The following is a 24761-nucleotide window of genomic DNA, read 5'->3' as shown; positions in this document are numbered from 1 at the left end:
TGGCATTCTCTCAACCATCTTCATGAGGTAGTCACCTGGAATGCATTTCAATTAACAGGTGTGCCTTGTTAAAAGATCATTTGTGGAATTTCTTTCCTTAATGCGTTTGAGCCAGAAGACAGCCCTATTTGGTAAAAGAGCAAGTCCATATTATGGCAAGAATATCTCAAATAAGCAAAGAAAACCAACAGTCCATCAAGACATGAAGGTCAGTCAATCTGGGAAATTTCAAGAACTTTTAAGTGTCTTCAAGTGCAGTCGCAAAAACCTTCAAGTGCTATGATGAAACTGGCTCTCATGAGGACTGCTACAGGAAAGGAAGACACAGAGTTACCTTTGCTGCAGAGGATAAGTTCATTAGAGTTACCAGCCTCAGAAATTGCAGCCCACATAAATGCTTCCCAGAGTTCAAGTAACAGACACATCTCAACATCAACTGTTCAGAGGAGACAGCGTGAATCAGGCCTTCATGGTCGAATTGCTGCAAAGAAACCAGTATTAAAGGACACCAATAAGTAGAATAGACTTGCTTGGACCAAGAAACACTAGCAATGGACATTAGACCGATGGAAATCTGTCCTTTTGGTCTGAGTCCAAATTTTAGATTTTTTGTTCCAACCATTGTGTCTTTGTGAGACGCAGAGTAGGTGAACGGATGATCTCTGCATGTGTGGTTCCCACCATGAATGGAGGAGGTGTGATGGTGCTTTGCTGGTGACACTGTCAGTGATTTATTTAGAATTCAAGGCACACTTAACCAGCATGGCTACCACAGCATTCTGCAGTGATACGCCATCCCATCTGGTTTGCTTTTAGTGGGACTAGCATTTGTTTTTCAACAGGACAATGACCCAAAACACCTCCATGCTGTGTAAGGGCTATTTGACCAAGAAGGAGAGTGATGGAGTGCTGCATCAGATGACCTGGCCTCCACAATCACCCGAACTCAACCCAATTGAGATGGTTTGGGATGAGTTGGACCGCAGAGTGAAGTCAAGACTGTTGGAAAAGCATTCCTTATGAAGCTGGTTGAGAGAATGCCAAGAGTGTGCAAAGATGTCATCAAGGCAAAGGGTGGCTACTTTGAAGAATCTTAAAATATATTTTGATTTGTTGAACACTTTTTTGGTTGCTACATGATTCCATATGTGTTATTTCATAGTCTTGATGTCTTCACTATTATTCTACAATGTAGAAAATAGTCAAAATAAAGAAACACCCTGTAATGAGTAGGTGTGTCCAAACTTTTGAATGGTACTGTAGGTGTTTGTTAATTTATATAATCTATATTTTATTTAAACATATCACTATCAGATTGCTTTGTTTTGACTGGAACATTAAATATGATTTCAGATACTTAAGTCAGTACCTGTTCCATCCAAGATGGTGGGCATTGACTACTGTACTAATATAGTGACAGGTGCCTTCATTCTTTTTAAGTCGATGAAGAACCCATACATTGTATGCTGACGTAACCATTTCCGAATTTATAAGTACAATCTAAATGATGCTGAATCTGATTGTTTGTCGCCCTTCCATCAGGCCATGCAGATACTGTATATCCTGCTTTGATATATTGAGTTCATGGGTCACAACAAATGCATGCATTTTTTATTTTACTTGACTTTTGTGCTGAACCCAGGCCCTGCAGAGTGTGGTGAAATGGATACTTACAGGCTACGGTGCCCATTCCAGTTCTAGCCCGTTTAAAAGCCTGACATGCAGTAGGATCTGGCTGATGGCTTCACAGTGTGGCTAGTACTTGGAGATGGAGCAGTGCAGCTCTAAGTCGTTACATGCTGATTCAGTGGTGTGATGCAAGGCCTATTCACACTATCCCCATGTCCATCCATACACTCCACGTTATCTACTTCTTTGAGGATGCTTCTCTGGGTTTCTTTTTTGCTATGGATAAGCCAATTAAAACTCCCTATAAAACCAATAGGGATTTTTAAAACAACCCTGTTCACACACAATTATAATGAAATACTAACTAGGAGTATATTTCATTTGCCCCAATGATCAAAACAGAAAGGGAACTTTTTTTTATCATGACATAAAACTTGAACATTCTATGTCAAGGTCTGCTTATAAACTGCTTATAACCATTAATTACATATTTTGTTAACCATATACATGCATGAGCCTGATCCTCTCTATCATAATTTATCATAATTTATTTATACATATACAAATGATATTGAATGATTTACAAACCGTTATAATAGTATATAATAAACTATTAAATAATGAATTATAAGCAGTTTAAAAGCAGACCTCCAAATAAAGTGAACCCATACACCCAACCATATTCAGCCAGCAGTTGTGCGCAGAGGATTTTTCCACCCTGCTTTCATAAAGGAGTAGCCTGTGCCCTGACTCTCAGCTAATCTAGGAGTTATGAAGCTTGTACTGAGGCAGTGCCATTGCACCACTAAATCCATGTAAATCCTGTGTGACGAGGAAGTATGAACATGCGCCGTGTGTTAACAATACACCAGGAAGTGCAAGCTGAAGGAACTTCCCCCTTCCCCCCTCTTTTCTGTTGTTCTTTGCTGTCCCTTGAACTCTAATCTAGTTTGCGGCCAGTGGACACTACCAGCCTCAGGAGTGGCACTACTCTCATGTCCACAATGCCATCCTGGGCCCCTTTGGAGAGCTGATGATGGAGGATGACCTCATCCGCATTGAGAAGCAAATCGAGAACCTGCAGGTCATGCACAAGGTGACGGAGGTGGAAAAGGAACTGGAAGAGTTGGAGCGAGAGCTTCAACAACTTCTTCCCGTGTCTGCCGCCCTCAACCAGGAGCACTTCTACATCAACCCCAAGCAAGTTCACGGGCAAGCGGAAGATCTACCAGCTTGGTGCAGCAAAATCTCAACGCTACTCAAGAGCATGGCTATTCTCCTGGCCACCCTGGGAGGCAAGACGATAGACATCTTGGATTTGATATCTCCCGGATATGCTCAGGAGGAAGGGAGTAACAATAGGATGGGCCAGATGACCCCAGCAGGGTCCATTGCCACTGGGGTCATCGGACGATCCCAGTCGTTCTCCACTAGGGAGGAGGTGGAGAAGGAGATCAAGCAGTGTGGCGTCTCTGTGAAGAACCTGAAGGCCAACTATGAGATTCAGAACCAGTTCCAGTTTGCTGACGACAAAACAAACCGGGTGTACAAGCGCAAGAGGTCCCTCCCTGTTGTGAGCGAGTCCAGTTATCGCCCCGAACCGATTGAGGAGGATGAGGTCCCGTGTTCCCCAGCAGAGGTCCTCCAGTCCCCTAACAATGGAGACCTTTCTCCAGTCCAGGAATCTCTGCCGCTGGTGGAGGAACCTCTAATCATGCCATCTCATGCTCCTCTTACATACCAGTCTTCTGATGTGATCCCTCAGTCTGATCAGTTCAACCAGGTTCTGTCTACAGACCCTATACTGAACCACGAGCAGCTGACCCGGAGTCTGGAGGTGCAGACGGACATGAGCTACGTCCAAGAGTGCATTGAGATGAGGAAGGAGCGGATCGTCTTCTTGTTCCTGGAACACTGGAGAAAGTACACCCTCTCAGAGTCCTACAGGCCAAAGTACACAGGCAAACGGGGAAGTCTAAGGGTGGGTCTGGACGAATATAACCGGTTCACCGCTGATCTGGAAGGAGACACACCGAGTGAGGATGACAAGACACTCCTATTCATGAAGTCCAGGCAAGTGGTAGGGAACCTGATTGGCCACTGGAGGACCATCATGAGCCAGGTGCCCACTCGCCAGATCCGCCGGCTCAGTCGGGCCCAGATGATCTACTGGCCGGAGCATTTCCTGCCACACGTTAATGGAGCACCGGTCAGCTACGAGACCCTGACCCTAGACCTCTTTATGCTGGGCTACTTCCAACTCCTAGAGATGAGCATGTCTCGCAGCGAGCGGAAGTTCCGCCACCTACTGTGCTACGAGATGTTCGACCGCCTCGGAAGCTACAGCTGGGAGCTGATTCGCCAGTTCCACCGTGAGGTCATGGAGGAGATTGAGCAAGGGAAGCGGGACTGGGCGGACAGCTTTGAAGACATTAAGCAAAAGTACTTTGGTGATTCTGCGGATGGGGGAGGAATGATGACCGCCTCGCTACTTTCAATTGCTCCTGAGGTGTCGGTAGTGCCAGTCCAGGAGCCGTTGCCTGCCCCAGAACCAAACATGTATTTGCCTTCGATTGCTGTACAGGATAGTGTCCAGCTTACTGCTCAGGACTGCATTAACCATGCAGAGCAGAGTGCAGTGAAGGACACTGTGGAGGACACTGTTCAGGCAGATGTTAACACTTCTGAGCCGAGTCCAACGAATGGGCCTATTCAGGATGCCGTGAAGCCTGAAAGTGTAGCACAAGAGAGTGTTCCAAAAGACACAGTTCAGACTTCTGTGCAGGATTCAGCGCAGAAAACTGGGCAGGATACTGTTCAGGAGGCTTTGCAAGACTCAGTAGACCAGGTTGTGACAACTGAGACCACAGTACAGAGTGTAGGGAAGTGTGTGACGCAGGACATTGCACCTGCTCCACTTCAAGTCACCATAGTCACACCCGTATATGAACCTCTGCACAAAGAAGAGCCCAATGAAGACTCAATCAAACTGATCTACGAACTGAAAGAGTTCAGCAATGAGGAGATCAGCAGATACATTGAGCGCAGCTTTGCCTTCTGGAAGGAAAAGGAAGCTGAACTGTTTGATATCTGACCATCAGAGATAAGCAGAAGATATGTGGAATACTCTTTACACAAAAGTGTTAGGCTAAACATGCTTGGACAAAGCAGGCAACAAAGCCACGAGGGAAAGTGTCAAGGAAACTAACCTCCTATGTGGAACATGCTAGGGAGAGAGCTAATCTGTGTTTTAGCCTTGAGGCCTCAGATAACATAAGGAACTGTGACATGGTTTCAGTAAGGAAAGGAGCATCCACCCTGTGATTGGATGTCCGGCAGTCAAATCACTTTGTCTTGTCAACCACTGATATGCAAAAAACGATCAGATGTAATGATACAGTAGAAGAGGGAGTGCTCTAGATGCGCTACCAGCAATGACTCCCTGAATTCTAATTAGTCTTTGGAACAAATATTTTTTATTAACGTTTCTTATCTGTTATTGGTTTGCTACAGTAGGTCTTTGATATCCAAAGACAGGCCCTAAAGTTGGCGAATGTAGTGTGTGAGGTGGTTTTTCATCCAAATGTAATATAACATGTTATACTTAAGCAAGTCCATTTGGACATAATGCAACCTACTGTATGTAACATAATTCGATCAAACAGGAATAATGCAGATTCTTTTTTATGTCATAATGTAGAGAAGAGTTGGGCAAGGTGCCCCCTTGGGAAACTGCACCCTTGGCATGCTCGAGTGTCATTCTAATGATATTTATACTAGTGCATTTTTAGGGTGTATGCTGTTTCGCCTTTATTAGTTAAACTTCTACATGAGATACACTATGCTATCATTAAGCAGACACAAATACAGTAGGTTGGCCTCATTATATAGATTTGACAAATATTCCCTTAGAACTCTACAGTTACAATTGACTGTCAAGCTCTACTCTTGCATATACAATTWTTGATTATGAATAATGGCTTCATATTCAAGAATTATGATCACTTTAGCTTCTACAAATTGATAACCAGATCAGGGCCATATATTCCTTGTCCTCAGTTTCACACATAATGCTTGACTCACTAGTTGTTGCATGAGCTCAAAGGCAAGGAAAGTACAGGAGGTCTCCAGTGTTAGGTTTAAGTGTTACTCGATGGCTCACATGCTCTCTTTTTACCCCAGCCTTTGACCTTATCGGGATGTATACATTGCACACCTTTCAGTGAGGAGCATGTTGATGATAGCAGGGTTTGTATTCAATGGAAATGAATTATGCTTTTGTTACGGTATTGTTTTGCATCAACACTTTCACATGCTGAGACACCAGCAAACGATTTGGTCAGCCGATTTAATTTTCATTCTTAAATCCTTCAGATTGCTGAAGATGCATGGGGTAGAGTAAGAATATATACAGTGTATCTTCGCACTTATGTAGATATTGCAGTTTATACTTTTTGATGATTTATTATTCAAACTGTTTTGCATTTAGATGTGTGTTTTCTTCTTTTTCATTTGTTACATCATTAGTTCCTATCAATAAAGTTTGAGTAAGTAACTTTTTGTTTGATTTGTTTGACATTTGTATGCTTTGTTTAGGAGCAGGTCAAAGTCAGATTCATGAGGTGACAAGAAGCTGACCACTTCAGGGTATTATTCAGTGGGGTGCAATATTCCAAACGTTCCAAATAGAAATGTAATGTGCAGAGCGGCTATAATTCTTTTTTTTTTTTTTTTTACATGACAGAGGACCATGTATTTTCTACACAAAACATATCTATCTGATCGATGTGTAGCACCTACATGTAGCACCCTCCTTAATTACCCCCAGACATTTACGTTCTTTTGTCATTAGCGATCAACGGTCTAATCTTTCTGCCTGAAACATAAAACGTACTTTTCAAGAATCCCCTGTAGAGCCTGTTCATGATTGGTTCTCTACTGCCTTTTCAAAGGTCATGCAAAGCTCCCCGTTCCCAATTAGCCTAGTATAATGTGATCCATGCAATGAGCCTAAATTGAGTAAGAGTATAGTGCGCTTAAAAAACAAATTGTGCTTCCTTTCGMCCTACTAGAGTACTACACCAGTATGCACAACAAGGGAGCCAGYCGATGTGGGTATTTCTACATTTGTCAACCAACATTTATTCCTCTACTGCGACAGACAGCCATGGCAGCAAAGACACATTTTGTCATAGCGTTTTCTCGTCGTCCAGATTAAATTCCGCCCCCCCTGGGCTAGTAACCCTCTTACTGTCACCTGCTGTCATGCTAGTGAGAGGTGGCTTATACTGAAGCCACAAGGAGGTTACTCCTTACAGTGGACRACTTCTGATCTACTTTAAGCCAATCAATCCGAGGTGGGAGGCACTCTCGTCTCGTGGTAACCATAGCGATAGGTCTATACATAGATTTGAGTACAGGATGGAGTCAAGATTGTATACTGGAGACATGGTTGAGATTGAGGGTACTGTCTAGATGTCCGGAAACCCAACAGACTATTATCTAAGGCAATTTATAAACGCAAACACCGGCCCCCCAGCCAAATATTGATTATTAATTTTGACAGAATGATTGTCAATTTACACAGAACAAAAATCTAAACGCAACATGAGGTGATGGCAGCGGATTAATGGCATGACAATGGGCCTTAGGATCTCGTCACGGTATCTCTGTGCATTCAAATTGCCATCGATAAAATGCAATTGTGTTCGTTGTCCGTAGCTTATGCCTGCCCGTACCATAACCCCACCATGGGGCACTCTGTTCACAACGTTGACATCCACAAATTTATCACCCACGCGACGCCGTACATGCTGTCTGCCATCTGCCCGGTAGAGTTGAAACCRGGATTCATCCATGAAGAGCACACTTCTCCAGCATGCCAGTGGCTATCGAAGGTAAGCACTGGCCCACTGAAGTCTGTTTACGACGCCAAACTGCAGTCAGGCCAAGACCCTGGTGAGGAAGACGAGCACGCAGATGAGCGTCCCTGAGACTGTTTCTGATAGTTTGTGCAGAAATTCTTTGGTTGTGCAAACTCAGTTTCATCAGCTGTCCGGGTGGCTGGTCTCAGACGATCCCGCAGGTGAATAATCCGGATGTGGAGGTCCTGGGCTGGCATGGTTACACGTTGTCTGCGGTTGTGAGGCCGGTTGGACGTACTGMCAAATTCTATAAAACAACAATGGAGTTTATAGTAGAGAAATKAACATTCAATTCTCTGGCAACAGCTCTGGTGGACATTTCTATAGTCWGCATGCCAATTACACACTCCCTCAAAACTTGAGACATCTGTGGCATTGTGTTGTGTGACAAAACTGCACATTTTATAGTGTTATTTTATTGTCCCCAGCACAAGGTGCACATGTGTAATGAGAATGTTGTTTAATCAGCTTCATGATATGCCACACCTGTCAGGTGGATGTATTATCTTGGCAAAGGAGAAATCCTCACTAAYAGGGATGTAAACAAAATTGGAGAGAAATAAGCTATTTGTGCGTATGGAACGTTTCTGGGATCTTTTATTTCAGCTCRTGAAACAGGGGACCAACACTTTACATGTTGAGTTTATATTGTGCCTGTYGTTTTTCCCCGCTAACGTTACGAGTAACTTCATCCATTTGCCAACTGTTGCATTTATTATAATTCTTTTTAAAACAGTTTAACAATTTTGATGACCGTTGCAAGTTAAATATGACAATATATTTTTTTACGTAATTAGAGGAATTTCCTTGCATCCCCTAAACGGCAATAGTTWCTCCTCCAGGTATGCATGTTTGAATGGATGCAAGCCRATATTGCGCGCTGAACGCCTATTCTGATGTGATGCAATTAGTATCCAACCATGTCAATCTAGAATGGATGCTCTCCTGTTGTATTGGTAACATTAAACTGGCTTTGTCTCACTTTCCTTGCATGTCTATCAAATGACCCCCCCCACACACAAATTTTATAATTCCCTGGGGAATCATTAAACATGCAATGTGTACAGATAAGCTTACCAGGATACTGTTGGCTAGGGCCAGTGAAATGCTATGTGGGGGTGTGGTGTAATAGATCTGTAGCTATGTGAATATTAGAAATCCAAGATGGCTCCTCTCAGCCCCGCCTCCAATTACGACCTGAAAGAGGGGAGTCGGTCAAGTTTCAGGTAGTGTGTGCACACGCCTCTGTGCGTGGACGGTCCACAACCTGTCTGCAATGAACTGGGTTTAAGTCGATTAAAAATGTGTCTCTCTATGCCGCAGTCTGGCTGATAGGGTCTTTATACTGGGTTCAAATACTATTTGAAAATGCTTTATCCTGTCTGGAGTGCCAGATGGGCGGGGTTTTGCAACTACTCTATTGGTTACCTTGCACCAAGCAAGCTCAATCAAGCCCAGATAATACATTTGAAATKATTTCAAATAGTATTCGAAGCCTRGTCTGCTCTATACAATATTCATCTCCAGCACCACCTCAACATCAATGTATGTGAAAATGACACGTTTCTATGTTTTGTAGTAAAAAAGATAGGGGAAGATAAGTGTTTCCAATGACATCATCAACCAATTAATTAGTAGGCAATGCCTATTCATAATTGGTTAAAATCCCATGATGCATACCGACATCATTGGAAATACTTATCTTCCTGTATCTTGTTTTACTACAATACATAGAAATGTGCCATTTTCACATATGTTGATGTTGGGGTGGTGTTGGAGATTAAGTTGATGCTTAATCTAATTTATGMTTAATCCCATCAGGTGTGTCACCTTTGTGAGCTACATCATAGAAACAAGAAAGGATGGGAAAGTCTCAGTTCCTGGGAGGCTAAAGGGATGACTGTAGTAGTGGAGTTGGAGACGGGCAGGGACAGTGTTACCAGTGGGGCCCCATTATGACAGATGTTGGCTCCTGTGTGTTTTGTCCCCTGCAGGTGGACGAGGAGGCGGCGCGCCTGGCATCCATGCCAGCGTGGCGGAGGGACATCATGAAGAAAAAGCTTGATGAAGAGAAGTGAGTGAGAGACGGCGCCACCCGTCCCATTCCTCCAATCAGGAGCCCTAGGGGTCTCCACTGTCACTCTGCTCTCTGATTTGTCCTYACTTCTGTCAATTTCTCTGGTTGTTTATGTCTGTCTGGTTAATGCTTTATTTCTTTTTTCTGTCTTTTCCCCACCTCAAGTTCAGTTGGGTGGGTTGATTCTAAAATTTGCAAGTCATGTAGATCCTGAAATGTTTAGAGTATATAGTTAGCTACCTACTGTAACCGCTATGCATTCTTTCCTGTAGTCATTAAGTAATGTAACATTTTGAATGCCATGGATTAATACTGTAATTACTTAAATTCCCCATTGTGCTTATCTTCTCCGGGTCGRGCAGGGAGCAAAAAAGGTAAGAAATAAACATTTGTTATTATCATTGATGCCATATGGCATTTTTGGTTTCACATCATTGCTGATTGTTGATCAGAGTTAATTCACTAACTCATCAATCCTGCTTCATGAAATACCATACATGCATTAAAGATATAGTTAAAACATCCATGAGGCATAAGTCTATTTACCTGGTACGTATTTATAAATTACACCGTAACGTTGGTTTACCAGGTAGTTACCAGAAGTACCAAAAGTATCCATTGTTACCAGACCTGTGTCAAATACTTGAGCTGTGCTTGATTTGGTACAATGGAATAGTCCCAAACTCCCAGCTAATTCAAGAACACCTCAAATACTTCAATGTAACTTTTTGTTTTTGACCTAGGTCTGATTGTGATCTGGCCTGAAATTCAGAACCTGTTTTGTGCTTACATGCTACTCCTTGTACTCTGTGTCATTCCAAACATGGCACGGAGTGTATTGATAGCTTAACAGACTGCTAATTGTGACCTTGTTATTCATACAACAGGGCCAAACCGAGCGAGCTGTACTGGGCTGGCCTGGTTACACATCTACCATAGTTTCTGGAACTGAGCTGGGAAGGACAATGTAAAAATAAAATATCAGAGCAATCACAGTACGGTTCGGTTTGGTTCTATAGTGTGACTCAGGCAATTGTTTCTTAATACCAGCTGAAACAGAACTGTGAAAGGAAGTGTTACCGGTGACAGTCACTTGTTATGGTACACAAGCATTGAATCATACTGACACCTTGTATTCTCCTTCCCTCTCATTGGTGCACTCAGAAAAGAGGAGGAGCGAGCAAAGAAGGAGAAGGAGAGYGAGGAGAAGACGGAGCAGGAGCGACTACGGACCCTGGGTTACGACGAGAGCAAACTGGCGCCATGGCAACGGCAGATCATCCTAAAGAAAGGAGACATAGCGAAACCGTAGACAGCCCTTCTCCATGGCACCCCCAGGTCCTTGCCCACATCAACCTCCCTGTCCAACCCTCTGCACCTTCATTGTCAACCCCCCCAACCCAACTACCATAAAGACCCTAAGTCTTGAATCATATACACTAGCTTACTTTACGTCAAGTTGTTTAACATGACACTTTGTAGAAAGTTCCCACACCGTACACTATCACAACCTTGCTCAATGTTGGTCTCTCTTGTGGGGCATTGTGGGAAAAGTAGTTTTTTACTGTGGTGATTACATCTGTCATGGCTATATGTCCAGCCATTTTTCCCAAATGTCATCTGTTTTCCCTGCATCTGCCACACCCCCTACTTACATTGATAACTGAGCTCTTAAACTAAACTGTTGTAGGCTACTGTATGTTTGCTTTTAGGATGGAAAGTGTCATGGTCAACGTAATAAGCAACAGCTTGTTGAACATAACCTCCAGTAAAGTGTAATTCAGAGTGCAATGACGCAGTGATGCGATAGTCCGGCATCCCATTGTGACATAGCTACGAGGCTCTGAGGCCACCGTCCGCGGGGGACGCACAGCCCGAATGCGCACCTCCCCCATAATTCCCAACCAACGCGGCTCGTCGTACACGTCCTCTATTCATTTGAATGTGTTGATAGTTGGAGAGATTGCTTGAGCTGTGCTGAGAATTTGAAAAGGAGGAAAGCCAACGGTCCAATATTCTAGAACACTGCTGTGCGTACACATACACGTTTTGGACTCCGATAGATGCTTAAGACTTAAATATTTGTTTTCCTATGACAGCAGGCATTTCTATACTGCATATATCCTAATCTGCATTTAATGCACAAAGACATGGAATCAGGCCATTCTACGTAATGATGCTATTTCTCACCGAGCCCATCTGAACTGCAGAGATATTATTGAAACAGATGGGAAATTGATAGAGGTCCCTCCTTTACATGTTGTAATTTTTTCAGTGGACATGAATATCATATGGTTTTTAACTGCAACCAGAAACATTTTTAAAATGGGTTTAATTTTGCTAGTTCTGGAAAGCGTAATTTAAGTAACGTATCATCTTAAATTAATAATTAATAAATTGAGCATATAACCCTTTTTTATTTTTCAATGAATGTCATTAAATGTTAAGTTATTGTGATCATGGTGAATTGTTTGTGTCTTGCATATTGTGTCTTATGGATGTCATAATCTTCTGTGTTGTCAAAACAAAAGCACGTCTCTTGTTATCCAAGAGAATTGAACACCCCAGACCACATTTCACAACCATGCCAAGAAATATCCATGCAACTTTGAAAAAATACTATTTAGCAAATCTCTGAGTTCAACAAGCAAACATGTTTTTTTTAAGTGATCTGGAAAATATTAGGAGCACAATCGTAACAGAAGTCTAACCAGCAAACTGAATGTTGCAAAAGTCCTCAAAAAACATCAGTGACTCCTGTCCTGTGACCTATATCTGGTTTGTCCTAGTAAACCTTGGAAGTTAATATTTTATGAGCAGATCCCTTTACTAGAGGAGAATGTTCTCTCTTTCTTTCTTTCTCTCCCCCACTCTCTCTCCTCTGTGTGTGTGTCTGAGAAACACAAGTCCTCATGGATGCCCTTTTTCTTTGTGTGTTCTCCGGCTAAAATGAAACACTCCTTCAATTATGCTGCTCTGTGTATAATACCATTATGTGGATCACAGGAAAATGTTGGCTTTCTATTCTTTCTCATTGTTTTCCTTTTCACCTACATTATTATTTTCAATCCACCTACAGGTTTTAATTTAGGCAAATTGTGTTTTTTTTGCCAGGGGACCAAACTAAAGGTAACTCGGGCATCATCTTTCTCAGAAATGACCATAGACACATTGTAGGTTTTATAGGTTGGTAGACTGTGCACTGTAGTTGTTGTGGCTAGAGTTGTTGGACCAGAGAAATGTGCCAGATGTGTCTTTCTGAATGTGTATATAACAAATATATGGGAACCCCTCAATGTCAGAAAATGTGCTGTAGGTTTACTTTGTATATTTTGGGTGTATCAAACATATACATTACATACATAATATATTAGGAAGTGCATGGTCCTTTGTTGAGAAATCATTTGGAAATATTCAATTCATTGGATGCCATATTGATGTTGAAATTCAAAACTATGTAAACGTCATTGCCATTAGAAGATTTTCTATACATAAATACTGTATATAGTAACCCTCAATACTTGTTGTTTCATTGTTCCAAAATTGCATGATATTACAGTTCTCAGCCTTGCTTACATAGATTATTGCTTCATTAATGTAAAACTATATTTTCAGACTGTCAAATGGAATTAAATAAATAAATTACAATTTACTGCAATCTTTTATCTTTTTCAGTTGATTCTCTACCACTGCCTTGCACATGTAATATAGCTGTAAACACACTAGATGGCACCCCAGTCATATAGCAAACTCTTCACCAGAACAGGGGAGACCTTTATCCTGGAGTTGGCCCCTAGAGCGGGAGGACCATAGGGGTTATATAAGGATCTGTAGGCCTACTAGTCAGTAAAAACGTACATCTGTGCGATTTTCAGTCGTTCATTCGCCATTTCAACTAATGAAAATATCAATTTACGTTATAAGAATGTGATTTACAGTATTATAATACTTACATTTACATTTAAGTCATTTAGCAGACGCTCTTATCCAGAGCGACTTCCCCATCATAATACCAAAAATGAGAATCTACTCCATTGTTTTGGTTGCCATAAGAGATTTGTAAACACATTATGGACAGCTTCAAAACAGGTGGTAAATAATGTTGTCATGCAATATCACTTTTAGCAGAGACTGCTATTTCAAGTGGAATTTGAGTTTGAAAATGTAATAAATGCACCTTGTAGCTAAACCCTATTGCTCCTTTGTTTATGTAGGTTTATTGGTGGGTCATATTTTATGGGTTGACTAAACAAGCAAATTTGTAGCTTCAAATTATGTTGTAATTGTTTTTCTCTCAATTTAATCCACTGACAAATGAAATTCAATTTCAAAGGGATAATCTATCAATTAAGTTACATCGCAATAGCTTCATATTTAACCAATGCTTCTCTGGAAAATATTCTGACATTGTCAAAATCTCGCTGTTTTGACAGCAGATTTCAGGTCGCGTTCACCTCCTCAGACGTTGCAAGCGTCAACCAATGTTTGCGTGTTACGTTATAGACTGTGTCATCCACTGACAGACTGCTATAACATRTATGGTTAGCTGATACTTAAAATACCTATCCAGGCATTGTAAGATCTGGTATGCTTCAGCAACGCCTGGGCAGAGGAACGCGCCCTCACACACCTGTAGTGACGTAGCATGCACAGATTGATGGGCTCTGTTATATATGCAAACTGAGGAGGAAGAGAAGGAAAARTAGTCTACACGAAAGGGAGTCAATTTAGCCTACTTTTTTTTTTCTTTTTAATTCCGCGACTGTTCTGCTGGACACTTTCTGAACACATGCAAKATATATAACACGTAGTTGTTTGGAAGATGACAATTTTTTTCGAGYTGGACAGGTACAGTAGTACTACATTTATAAGTAGTTTTTAATTACGTTTAGTTTAGAGCTATAGTGGTCGTGGACCGTGTGAGTGCGACGCTCACATTCCTTTCTAATCAACTTCTACACGGTGAAGTTTTCAGGAGGTGCACCCAACGTGCGTAGGCAATTGTTTTATTGAAATTATGAACATAAAACACGAATATGTGATAAATGGGGTTGTTACAAATACTGCATCGATACACTTATTCGTATTTTTGTCCCTACAACGTTGTCTTTGCAAATTATAGGCCAGCTACCAAATAGAGATCCCATAGCCTACATAAACTACGCGTATTTACCATACTTGCATTCTAACTTTTTTTTAAAGTGTACAGTCATTATGATTTATAAACCTACAGTTACACAATCTACCTGTGTGATAGACACGGGTTCGGGTGATGTTTGGCTGCAGTGCAAGTCGTTTTTTCCCTCAAGGCTATACATGCGTCTGTAAAGTAGCCTACTCGGTTTATTACAAACTGTTATAAATGCAGTTCAGTCAGTTCACAGATTTGTGTTGGGGGTATGTAGAGGGTAGGTGTGAGGGGCGAGTCATGGGTTGATTGCCATGTTATTCCGTTGGGAACGGGCACAGTTAAAGTTGCAATATGTAACTTTTTGGGCGACACGACCAAATTMACATAGAATTGTGAGTTATAGATCTACCATTCTACTTGAAAGCAAGTCTAAGAAGCGGTAGATCTGTTCTGTCCTATTTCTATGCTTACCATTCTTACGTTTTGTTTTTGCATCTTTTTTACTTTCGGTTTCAAACAGCTGAAAATATAATTCACAGCGGTTTAGATGGTACAATAATTCCCTACACGTTTATTTAGTCACAAACTGAAATTAGGCGAACTATTGGAGTTTTAGCAACCAGGAAATGGCAGAGCGATAGAACAATAACACAGACATTTCACCTGATGTATAWATGTGAAGCATCCGCTTGGCGTTTCCACTCACTACCAAATATGGTAGTGAGAGAACCCCAGTCGCCGGTAGTGGGAGAAGATGGAAGAAGATTCATTTTGGCCGACATTCTGCGAACAATGAAACATTTGATCTCCGTACAGTTTTTTTGATCCCAAAACTAAAATATGCTTTGAACAGAGCGGACTACTTTTTGTAGACTTTACCCGTTGTCAAAGTTTTACAAAAATCGTACAAAATCGCAATGTTTAGAAGGAATGCAAAGGCGAATGGAGTTATTGCACACGCGTTCCCTAACGGAAATATGCAGATGCATGCTAGGACAGATCCTATTGGCCCCAAATTCAATATATTTCTTGATCAAATAACATAAACTCGTTTTGCGCAGTATTAATTTACCATCCTTACAAACCACTTAATGTAAATGTACATTACTGTATTGTACATAGACTGGTCATCTAGGTTTGTACCTGTAGACTTTCCATCGCCATGAAGAAAAACAATGCACAATACAGTAATTGAGAACATTGAAACATCAAGTGGTATGTGATGGATGATGTAGCTCAGTTGGTAGAGCATGGTGCTTGCAATGCTAGGGTTGTGGGTTCGATTCCCATGGGGGACCAGTATGAAAATGTATGCACTCACTACTGTAAGTTGCTTAGGATAAGAGTGTCTACTAACATGGAAAAGGAATGAATAGACCATTACAGTTTTCACATAGAAATAAGTTGGATTTGCAAAGTGTCAAGAAACTGGAAATCATATAGTATTTTTATATTCCACAAGTATTGTCAGATTAACTGTTTTGTACAGATAATTATCAGACTCAAGTTACAAATGCTGGAAAACACTCATACATTTAGTATAAAAAAAATWAAAAAGCACAACAGTACTGCACTGGGCCTTTTACTAGTTCTGTATTAGTGGACCGATATAGACGTCTTCAATGCAGGCAATTTTCGGCATCCCCTCCCCCCAAATCACTGCACCCACATTCCCAAACTGCTTCCCGTKGCTATGTTGCCATCATTGGTCGTTCCAAAAAAATGGGTGTTGTAGAAAACTAATTAAACTATATCCAATCAAAGTATCAAGCCAATGACACATTTTCCAAACGCTGCTGTACCCACGTGTGTTCTGGCTCTGACCCAACCTATTGGTTTCTGGGACCAATCAGAACGGTCAGAATGTGTTTGTTCTAGAAATCGTTGGGGTGGTACTCAGATGGTTAGTGCTATCTGGGATCCTTGGGACATGCCTACCCTAAACCCTACCCAAACTTTAACCCTTACCTAACCCCAACGTTAACCCTTACGTAACCGTTTTACGCTGAACAAAAATGTATATATTTTCTATACCTTCAAAAGCTTATTTCTCTCACATTTTGTGCCCAAATTTGTTTACATCTCTGTTAGTGAGCATTAATCCTTTCCCAAGATAATCCATCCACCTGATAGGTGTGGCATATCAAGAAGCTGATTAAACAGCATGATCATTACACAGGTGCAGCTTGTGCTGGGGACAATAAAAGGCCAATAAAATGTGCAGTTTTGTCAACACAATGCCACAGATGTCTCAAGTCCAACCGCAAACCACATGTAACTACACCAGCCCAGGACCTTAACATCCGGCTTCTTCACCTGCGGGATCATCTGAGGGTTTGTACAACTGAGCATTTTCTGCTCAAACTGTCTAAGGGAAGCTCATCTGCGTGCTTGTCGTCCTCATCAGGGTCTTGACCTGACTGCAGTTCAGTGTCGTAACTGACTTCAGTGGTCAAATCTCACCATCGATTGCCACTGGCACATTGGAGAAGTGTGTTCTTCATGGATGAACCCCGGTTTCAACTGTACCGGGCAGATGGCAGACAGCATGTATGGGCGAGCGGTTTGCTGATGTCAACAGAATGCCCCATGGTAGAGTTATGGTATGGGCAGGCATAATCTACAGAAAATGAACACAATTGCATTTAATATATGGCAATTTGAAAGCACAGAGATACCGCTACGAGATCCTGAGGCCCATTTTCGTGCCATTCATCCGCCGCCATCACCTCATGTTTCAGCATAATGAACATGAAAATGTCCCAGTTCCTCCATGGCCTGCATACTCACCAGACATGTTACCCATTTGAGCATGTTTGTGATGCTCTGGATCGATGTGTATGATAACGTGTTCCAGTTCCCGCCAATATCCAGCAACTTCACACAGCCATTGAAGAGTGGGACAACATTCCACAGGCCACAATCAACAGCCTGATCAACTCTATGTGAAGCAAATGTTTCGCGCTGCATGAGTAAAATGGAGGTCACACCAGATACTGACTTATTTTCTGATCCACGGCCCTACCCTAAGGTACAGTGCATTCGGAAGTATTCAGACACCTTCCCTTTTTCCACATTTTGTTAATGTAACCGATGTAAAATGGCTAGTTAGTTAGCGGTGGTGCGCGCTAATAGCGTTTCAATCGGTGACGTCACTCGCTTTGAGACATTGAAGTAGTGGTTCCCCTTGCTCTGCAAGGGCCGCGGCTTTTGTGGAGCAATGGGTAACGATGCTTCGTGGGTGTCAGTTGATGATGTGTGCAGAGGGTCCYTGGGTCGGGGCGAGGGGACGGACGTAAAGTTATACTGTTACATTAAGTTATAGCCTTAGTCTGAAATTGATTAAATTATTATTTCCCCCTTCAATACACCATAATGACAAAGCGAAAACAGGTTTTTGATTTTTTGCACATTTATTAAACAAACAGATACCGTATTTACGTAACTATTAATATCCTTTGCTATGAGACTCGAAATTGAGCTCAGATGCATCCTGTTTCCGTTGATCATCTTTGAGATGTTTCCACAACTTGATTGGAGTCCACCTGTGGTAAATTCAATTGATTGGACARGATTTTGAAAGGCACACACCTGTCTATATAAGATCCCACAGTTGACAGTGCATGTCAGAGCAAAAACCAAGCCATGAGGTCGAATGAATTGTCCGTAGAGCTCAGAGACAGGATTGTGCCAAGGCCCAGATCTGGGCAAGGTACCAAAACATTTCTGCAGCATTGAAGGTCCCTAAGAACAGTGGCCTCCATCATTCTTAAATGGAAGACGTTTGGAACCACCAAGACTCTTCTTAGTGCTGAGCAATCGTGATAAAGGCCTTGGTCAGGGAGGTGACCAAGAACCTGATGGTCACTATGACAGAGTTCCTCTGTGGAGATGGGAGAACCTTCCAGAAGGACAACCATCTCTGCAGCACTCTACCAATCAGGATTTTATGGTAGAGTGGCCAGACGGAAGCAACTCCTCAGTAAAAGGTACATGACAGCCTGCTTGGAGTTTGCCAAAAGGCACCTAAATATCTTTGACCATGAGAAACACGATTCTCTGGTCTGATAAAACCAAGATTTAAGTCTTTGGCCTGAATGCCAAGTGTCACGCCTGGAGGAAACCTGGCACCATTCTTACGGTGAAGCATGGTGGTGGCAGCATCATGCTGTGGGGATGTTTTTCAGTAGCAGGGACTAGGAGGTTAGTCAGGATTGAGGGCAAGATGAACGGAGCAAAAGTACAGAGATCCTTGATGAAACTTGCTCAGGACCTCAGACTGGGGTGAAGGTTCACCTTCCGACAGGAAAATGACCCTAAGCACACAGCCAAGACAGCACGGGAGTGGCTTCGAGACAAGTTTCTGAATGTCATTGAGTGGCCCAGCCAGAGCCCACACTTGAACCCGATCGAACATCTCTGGAGAGACCTGAAAATGGCTATGCAGCGACGCTCCCCATCTAACCTGACCGAGCTTGAGAGTATCTGCAAAAAAGAATACCCAAGAAGACTCGAGGCTGTATTTGCTGCCGAAGGTGCTTCTACAAAGTACTGAGTAAAGGGTCTGAATTTGCAAACATTTCTAAACCTGTTTTTGCTTTGTCATTATGGGGTATTGTGTGTAGATTGAGGGGAATTAAAAATATTTCTTTTAGAATAAGGCTAATGTAACAATGTGGAAGAAGTTACGGTCTGAATACTTTCCGAATGCACTGTACAAACTGTAACTGCAATTGTTGCATATTGCGTTTTTATATTTTTGTTCAGTGTACACTTAAGCTTTCAATGTGGTAGGGACGTCCCAAGGATCCTGTATAGCAAGGACCCTACTCAGATCCAGACTCATTGCGGAGAAGGAACTAATGTCCGTGGTAGTGGCGTAGCGTTTGGCCGGTGCAAAGAGTTTGGGTAGCCAGGGAACATCGGTTGGCTAGTTGTCTGGCATTTGAGTGGGAAATTCAAAGCMGTATCTATTTCCACCCATATTTTCCACATTCCACTGAGTTTAATCTTTGAAACATAGTGAAACAAATGTTTATTTTTATATTTGCATTCAATTGCAAAACTTAAATCCCCTACCTGGCTCCAGTTGACATCCTGTATTTGTCCCAACAGTCTCTATGCTGCTATGGTAATCTTTTGCTGATGCTGCAGAGATAAACAAGCTCTCAGGCAGGTAGACGTTGAACCACCGGGACCACGGACCAGGAATGTCCAACAGACAATCAGACGGCTCCATGGGCGACCAGACCTCCCTCCTGCTGGAGCAACGCTTCTCTTCCGACCTGCAGCTGGACTGTGACTCGCTGGACAACCACCATGACCAACCGCAGGGCTCGCCCACGTCCCAGGCCGAGCCCTCATTGGCCGAAGGCTCTACGGTGCGGAAGCCGGTGGTCCTGAGCACTCAGAGTGCGGCGGCGCGGAAGCTGGGCACCCAACAGCTAATCCCCAAGAGTCTGGCGGTGACCAGTCGGCCCAGTAAGCCCCGCCACCACACCACCGTGGTCACCTTCCCCTTGGGTCTGGAGGCCGACTCCACCACCTCCTCCTCCAGGAGCCGTCACTCTGCCATGGAGCCTGATGCGTCCTGGGAGGACTACGACAGTGACGGGAATGGCTTCTCATCGAGGAGGAACCGCAGGAACCAGTCGTACCGGGTGGCGGTGACCAGCCCTGACATGGAAGCCATTGCTGTGAACAACGGGGGTGCGAACACGCTCATGCCTGTGAAGGAGGACAGCAGAGCCTCCAGCCCAGGGCCGGCACACCTTCCCGGACGCAAGGCAAGTGTGAGCGTATCGCTGGCTGAATTTCACCTCTAGCCCCCTGCTATCCCCTAGCGGTAGGCAACCCTGGTCCTGGAACTCCACAGGCACTTTGTGTTTATGATTGAACATGTTTGCTTTAGACCTGGGAGACCAGGTCTGTTGGCTAATTTCAATCACTGAAACTGTGGTAGAAAACTTCTGTGGTTCTGGAAGGGATAGTTCTATTGGACACCTCACTCCTCAGTGTGTCTATTCAGCAACCTAGCTGTCTTGAGTCATCAGTGCCATAGTGCTGGTGATAAGTCCCTAAGTTAGAAGCCATCTTTTTAGTTAGTGAGGTCAAATTTCCAGGACAGCTTCCCATGCATAACCTGTTAGTGTTGTCAGTCGAGGAAGTCCTGCACTATGGTTTTAACATGGAGCAAAACATACTGACAAAATTGAGAGGGCTCCATGTCCTTCTGTGGAGGCCCTCTCCTACATTCATTCCTCTGTGACAATGTTCCCCAACTGGTGGCACGTGGGCCAAATTTTTCCCGGGGCGAGTTATTTAATTTTTTGGCGGGGGGGGGGGGACAAGACTGTAAGAACACCAGCAAATCAGCTCCAAGTGATTTTCTTTTTTAAAATATGTTTTAAAGTATTTCCACACATAATCGTGAGATATACAGTATGTGATTGTATACCAATGTAAGCAAGGTTTGAAATGATGTCTTAGCCAAATATTATGTTTGGGCTTTATGCAGTCTACAAATGATTTGTAATTATGTTCCGGCCCCCTGATCATCCGCTCAAGAAAAAATCATCCTGTGGCTGAATCTAGTTGATGATGCCTGTTCTATGATTAACTCATGTTTCCACCATCTCCTTTCTAGAGAACCTTGGGGAGAAAGAGGAACCAGAGGCACGGGGGCTCATTCAAAGACGGTACTTATGTGTCACTCCTCCCGGCTGACAGGGCTTTGCCCCTAGAGATACAGATGACTAGTCATGCCAGTGTATTTCTGCATAAGTTTGCAAAAGAGCAGAAAGACTGGCACCCAGGCTAGCAGATGACAGGAAAAGATCAAATGACAAAAAACAGTTAGCATCTTGGTTATTCAATACATTTTTAAATATGGGAAAGTCAGGGGATTAATCAAAATCCAGTTCATGAATCTAAAACTGCGCATTATTTCTTTCGAGTGAAGATTTCTGTCATTTATTTTCAATTCACTTCTTGAAGTTCAAATAGAATTGGTTGACCGTCATTCCTGGTTAGCATGTGGCTTTGTCCTGCAACGAGCCATTGTTTAGACAGATGGCTCGTTGCGGAAACYTCCGTAGCCTGGCGTCCTTGATCAACCAAATCTAAACTACTTCACCAAAATAACGTTAGAGGCATATCCAGTATTTTTAGGAACAATAATTACGATTYGTCGGGTTGAATGTGTCCTTCGCTATCAAATGAGCGTTTAAAACTCGTTTTTATCCAGGGTCTCCCATTTTCCGCMTGTAGAAGTGGGAGATACTCGTGTGCCTGTGTTCTAGAATGGACAATGGCATCCCACAGGCAGAAAATGGGGAAACCCTGGATAAAAACATGTTTTAAAAGCTTATTTTATGGCTAAGAAAATATTCAACACGACAAATCGTAACTATTGCTCCTAGAGATACTGGATATTTCTCATTAAGTACGTTAACATGCACACTAATAATTCAATATTAAACTGATTATGGCAGAAGGCGGAGTATGGTATTAGTCATGTAAGCACCTTGATCTGCTTATCTTAATCACGTTAAGGTCATAAAGTAAACATGCCGATTTTAAAGCACCTGGTTTTCTGAGCAATCTTTTGAATTATTAGGACATGGTACTGGAACGCTTAATCAGCTGTATATTTGATCTATGCACATGCCAGCACCGGTAGTGCAATCCTCGCTCTTGTGCGCAAGTAAAGTGAGTGCGGAAAAACGTATATGCATCTTAAAATTTATACGTGAGAACTATGTACCAACTCCAAATTAAATAGTCTTCGCAAAAATAACATGGTCATTGTGGTAGAAAGCCAATGTTTTGCATGTATCAAAAGGCCCATCAGTAGCCTGATTTCATATGTACTGTATACAGGCTTGTTAGGGAAATCGTTCTTCTTGCAAAGCATGTAACGTATATTAATCTGACTATCCACAATAATCGTCTTAGTGAGGACTTGAAGTTCTTCAAACATTTCAAYATTTTCCATGTCAGTATCACATAACTACAAAAGCCATTTCAACATTGCATGGAACAATAAAGTTATTCCAATTCGTTTCTCTTGGCTGTAGATCCTCGGCTGTACCAGGAGATCAGGGAGCGGGGGCTGCAGCCCACCACTATTGCGGATGATGATGACTTTGTCCACGTGGAGCCACCCGGGGAGGACCAGGCCATAGTGGTAAAGAGCTACAGGCCAGCGCAGGTCACCTGGAGCTCGCTACAACAGGTAAGCAGGGAGGAGCAGAGGGGTCTTCCAGGCCAGCAGGGACTGGTAGGGGCACAGATGTGGGGTCTGAACCCTGACAGCAGATATCTGTGTGACTGTGCATCAACACCGAACTTCGGAGTGGATCATACGCTTTAAAGAAGGCAATAAAAGGGATGGGTTTCTGAAATTTGAACCCAATCTTAATTGTTTTGTCGCTGTCTTAGAATTTTAATTCAAGCTCTACAGAAAGCCTTGTGAAGTAAACAATGCATTGACTGCGTTTATGAAAATGTGGCCTAAAACATCCTAAAATAACTTGCACTCTTCAATTCAACTTAGTCACAGTATATCACTCAARGACTTCAAATTAAAGATTTTAGGAACAGAACTGTTATCATTTTCCATTTAACTTTTTATACTTGCCTAGTTCCATAAAGACACATATACTGTTTTAAATTAAAAGGTGGTGTTCAATTCTATTTGAACCATTATTTATGAATGAATTCAAAACCAACTCGCCTGACAGTATTGGCCATTTTCATTAATAGAGGCTCAATTCCATCTTAACTCTGCATTTTACAAAATTTTCAGTGCAATTGCATTCCCATATGGATACAATTTTCTGACTGCGTGCTCTGTCATACTGCTTAAACAACATATTACAGTCAGGTCCATAAGTATTAGGACAGTGACAATTAGCATAATTTTGGCTCTGTACACGAACACAATGGATTTGTACGGAAACAATCAAGATGTGCTTTAAGTGTAGACTTTCATCTTTGTCAATTATTGTCTGAACCGTGTAGGAATTACAACCATTTTTGTACATAGCCCCCCAATTTTAGGGTCTCAAGTAATTGGACAAACTAACATAATCCTTTGCAGTCAATGACTGCCTGAAGTCTGGAACCCATAGCATCACCAGTTGCTGGGTTTCTTCCCTGGTGATGCTCTGCCAGGCCTTTTAGTGTAGCTGTCTTCAATTCCTACTTGTTCTTGGGGCGTTTTGCCTTCAAGTGAAATGCATGCTCAATTTGATTCAGGTCAGGTGATTGACTTGGCCATTGCAGAACATTCCACTTCTTTGCCTTAAAGTATTGGGTTGCTTTTGCAGTACGCTTCGGGTCATTGTCCATCTGCACTGTAAAGTGCTGTCCAATGAGTTTTGAAGCATTTGGCTGAATCTGAGCAGATAATATAGCCCTAAACACTTAAGAATTCACCCTGCTGCTTTTGTCAGCAGTCACATTATCTATAAATAAATACAAGGGAACCAGTTCCAGTGTCAGCCATACAATCCCACGCCATAACACTACCTCCACCATGCTTCACTGATGAGGTGGTATGCTTTGGATCATGAGCAGTTCCTTCCCTTCATACTCTTCCCATCATTCTGGTACAAGTTGATCTTTGTCTCGTCTGTCCATGGGATGTTCCAGAACTGTACAGGCTTTTTAAAAATGTTTTTTTGGCAAACTCTAATCTGGTCTTCCTGTTTTTGAGGCTTCCCAATGGTTTACATCTTGTGGTAAACTCTCTGTATTTACTCTGGTGAAGTCTTCTCTTGATTGTTGACTTTGACACCGATACGCCTACCTCCTGGAGGGTGTTCTTGATCTGGCCAACTGTTGTGAAAGGGGKTTTTCTTCACCAGGGAAAGAATTCTTCTGTCATCCACCACAGTTGTTTTCCGTGGTCTTTTTGGTGTTCCTGAGTACACCAGTGCGTTCATTATTTTTAAGACTGTACCAAATAGTTGATTTGGCCACATCTAATGTTTTT

At 42.5% G+C, this 24761-nt stretch overlaps 2 protein-coding genes across 3 annotated transcripts in view; both read left to right on the top strand.

Moving 5' to 3' along the window:
* espn (espin) overlaps positions 1-13282 on the top strand; it is a 104913-nt gene extending 91631 nt beyond the window's left edge. The window contains 2 exon segments of the mRNA XM_070444414.1: positions 9548-9627; positions 10795-13282. Coding sequence (XP_070300515.1) covers positions 9548-9627; positions 10795-10942 — 228 coding nt within the window. The 3' untranslated portion in view covers positions 10943-13282.
* A 1027-nt stretch (positions 13283-14309) lies between these two features.
* Positions 14310-24761, top strand: part of arhgef16 (Rho guanine nucleotide exchange factor (GEF) 16) — a 36082-nt gene continuing 25630 nt past the window's right edge. Inside the window, exons 1-4 of one of the 2 annotated variants that reach the window (XM_023990906.2) lie at positions 14310-14478; positions 19877-20547; positions 21408-21459; positions 22840-22997. In XM_023990906.2, the coding sequence (XP_023846674.1) occupies positions 19972-20547; positions 21408-21459; positions 22840-22997 (786 nt within the window). In that variant the 5' untranslated portion in view covers positions 14310-14478; positions 19877-19971. Of the gene's footprint in view, positions 14479-14520; positions 14620-19876; positions 20548-21407; positions 21460-22839; positions 22998-24761 lie in introns of those variants that run through there. The other variant, XM_070444413.1, reaches the window with a different exon arrangement.

Source organism: Salvelinus sp. IW2-2015, linkage group LG7, assembly GCF_002910315.2.
Source record: "Salvelinus sp. IW2-2015 linkage group LG7, ASM291031v2, whole genome shotgun sequence".
In the NCBI taxonomy this organism is placed as follows: domain Eukaryota; kingdom Metazoa; phylum Chordata; class Actinopteri; order Salmoniformes; family Salmonidae; genus Salvelinus; species Salvelinus sp. IW2-2015.
The sequence above is the reverse complement of the archived record's forward strand: the minus strand, read 5'-3'. Positions and strand labels throughout refer to the sequence as shown.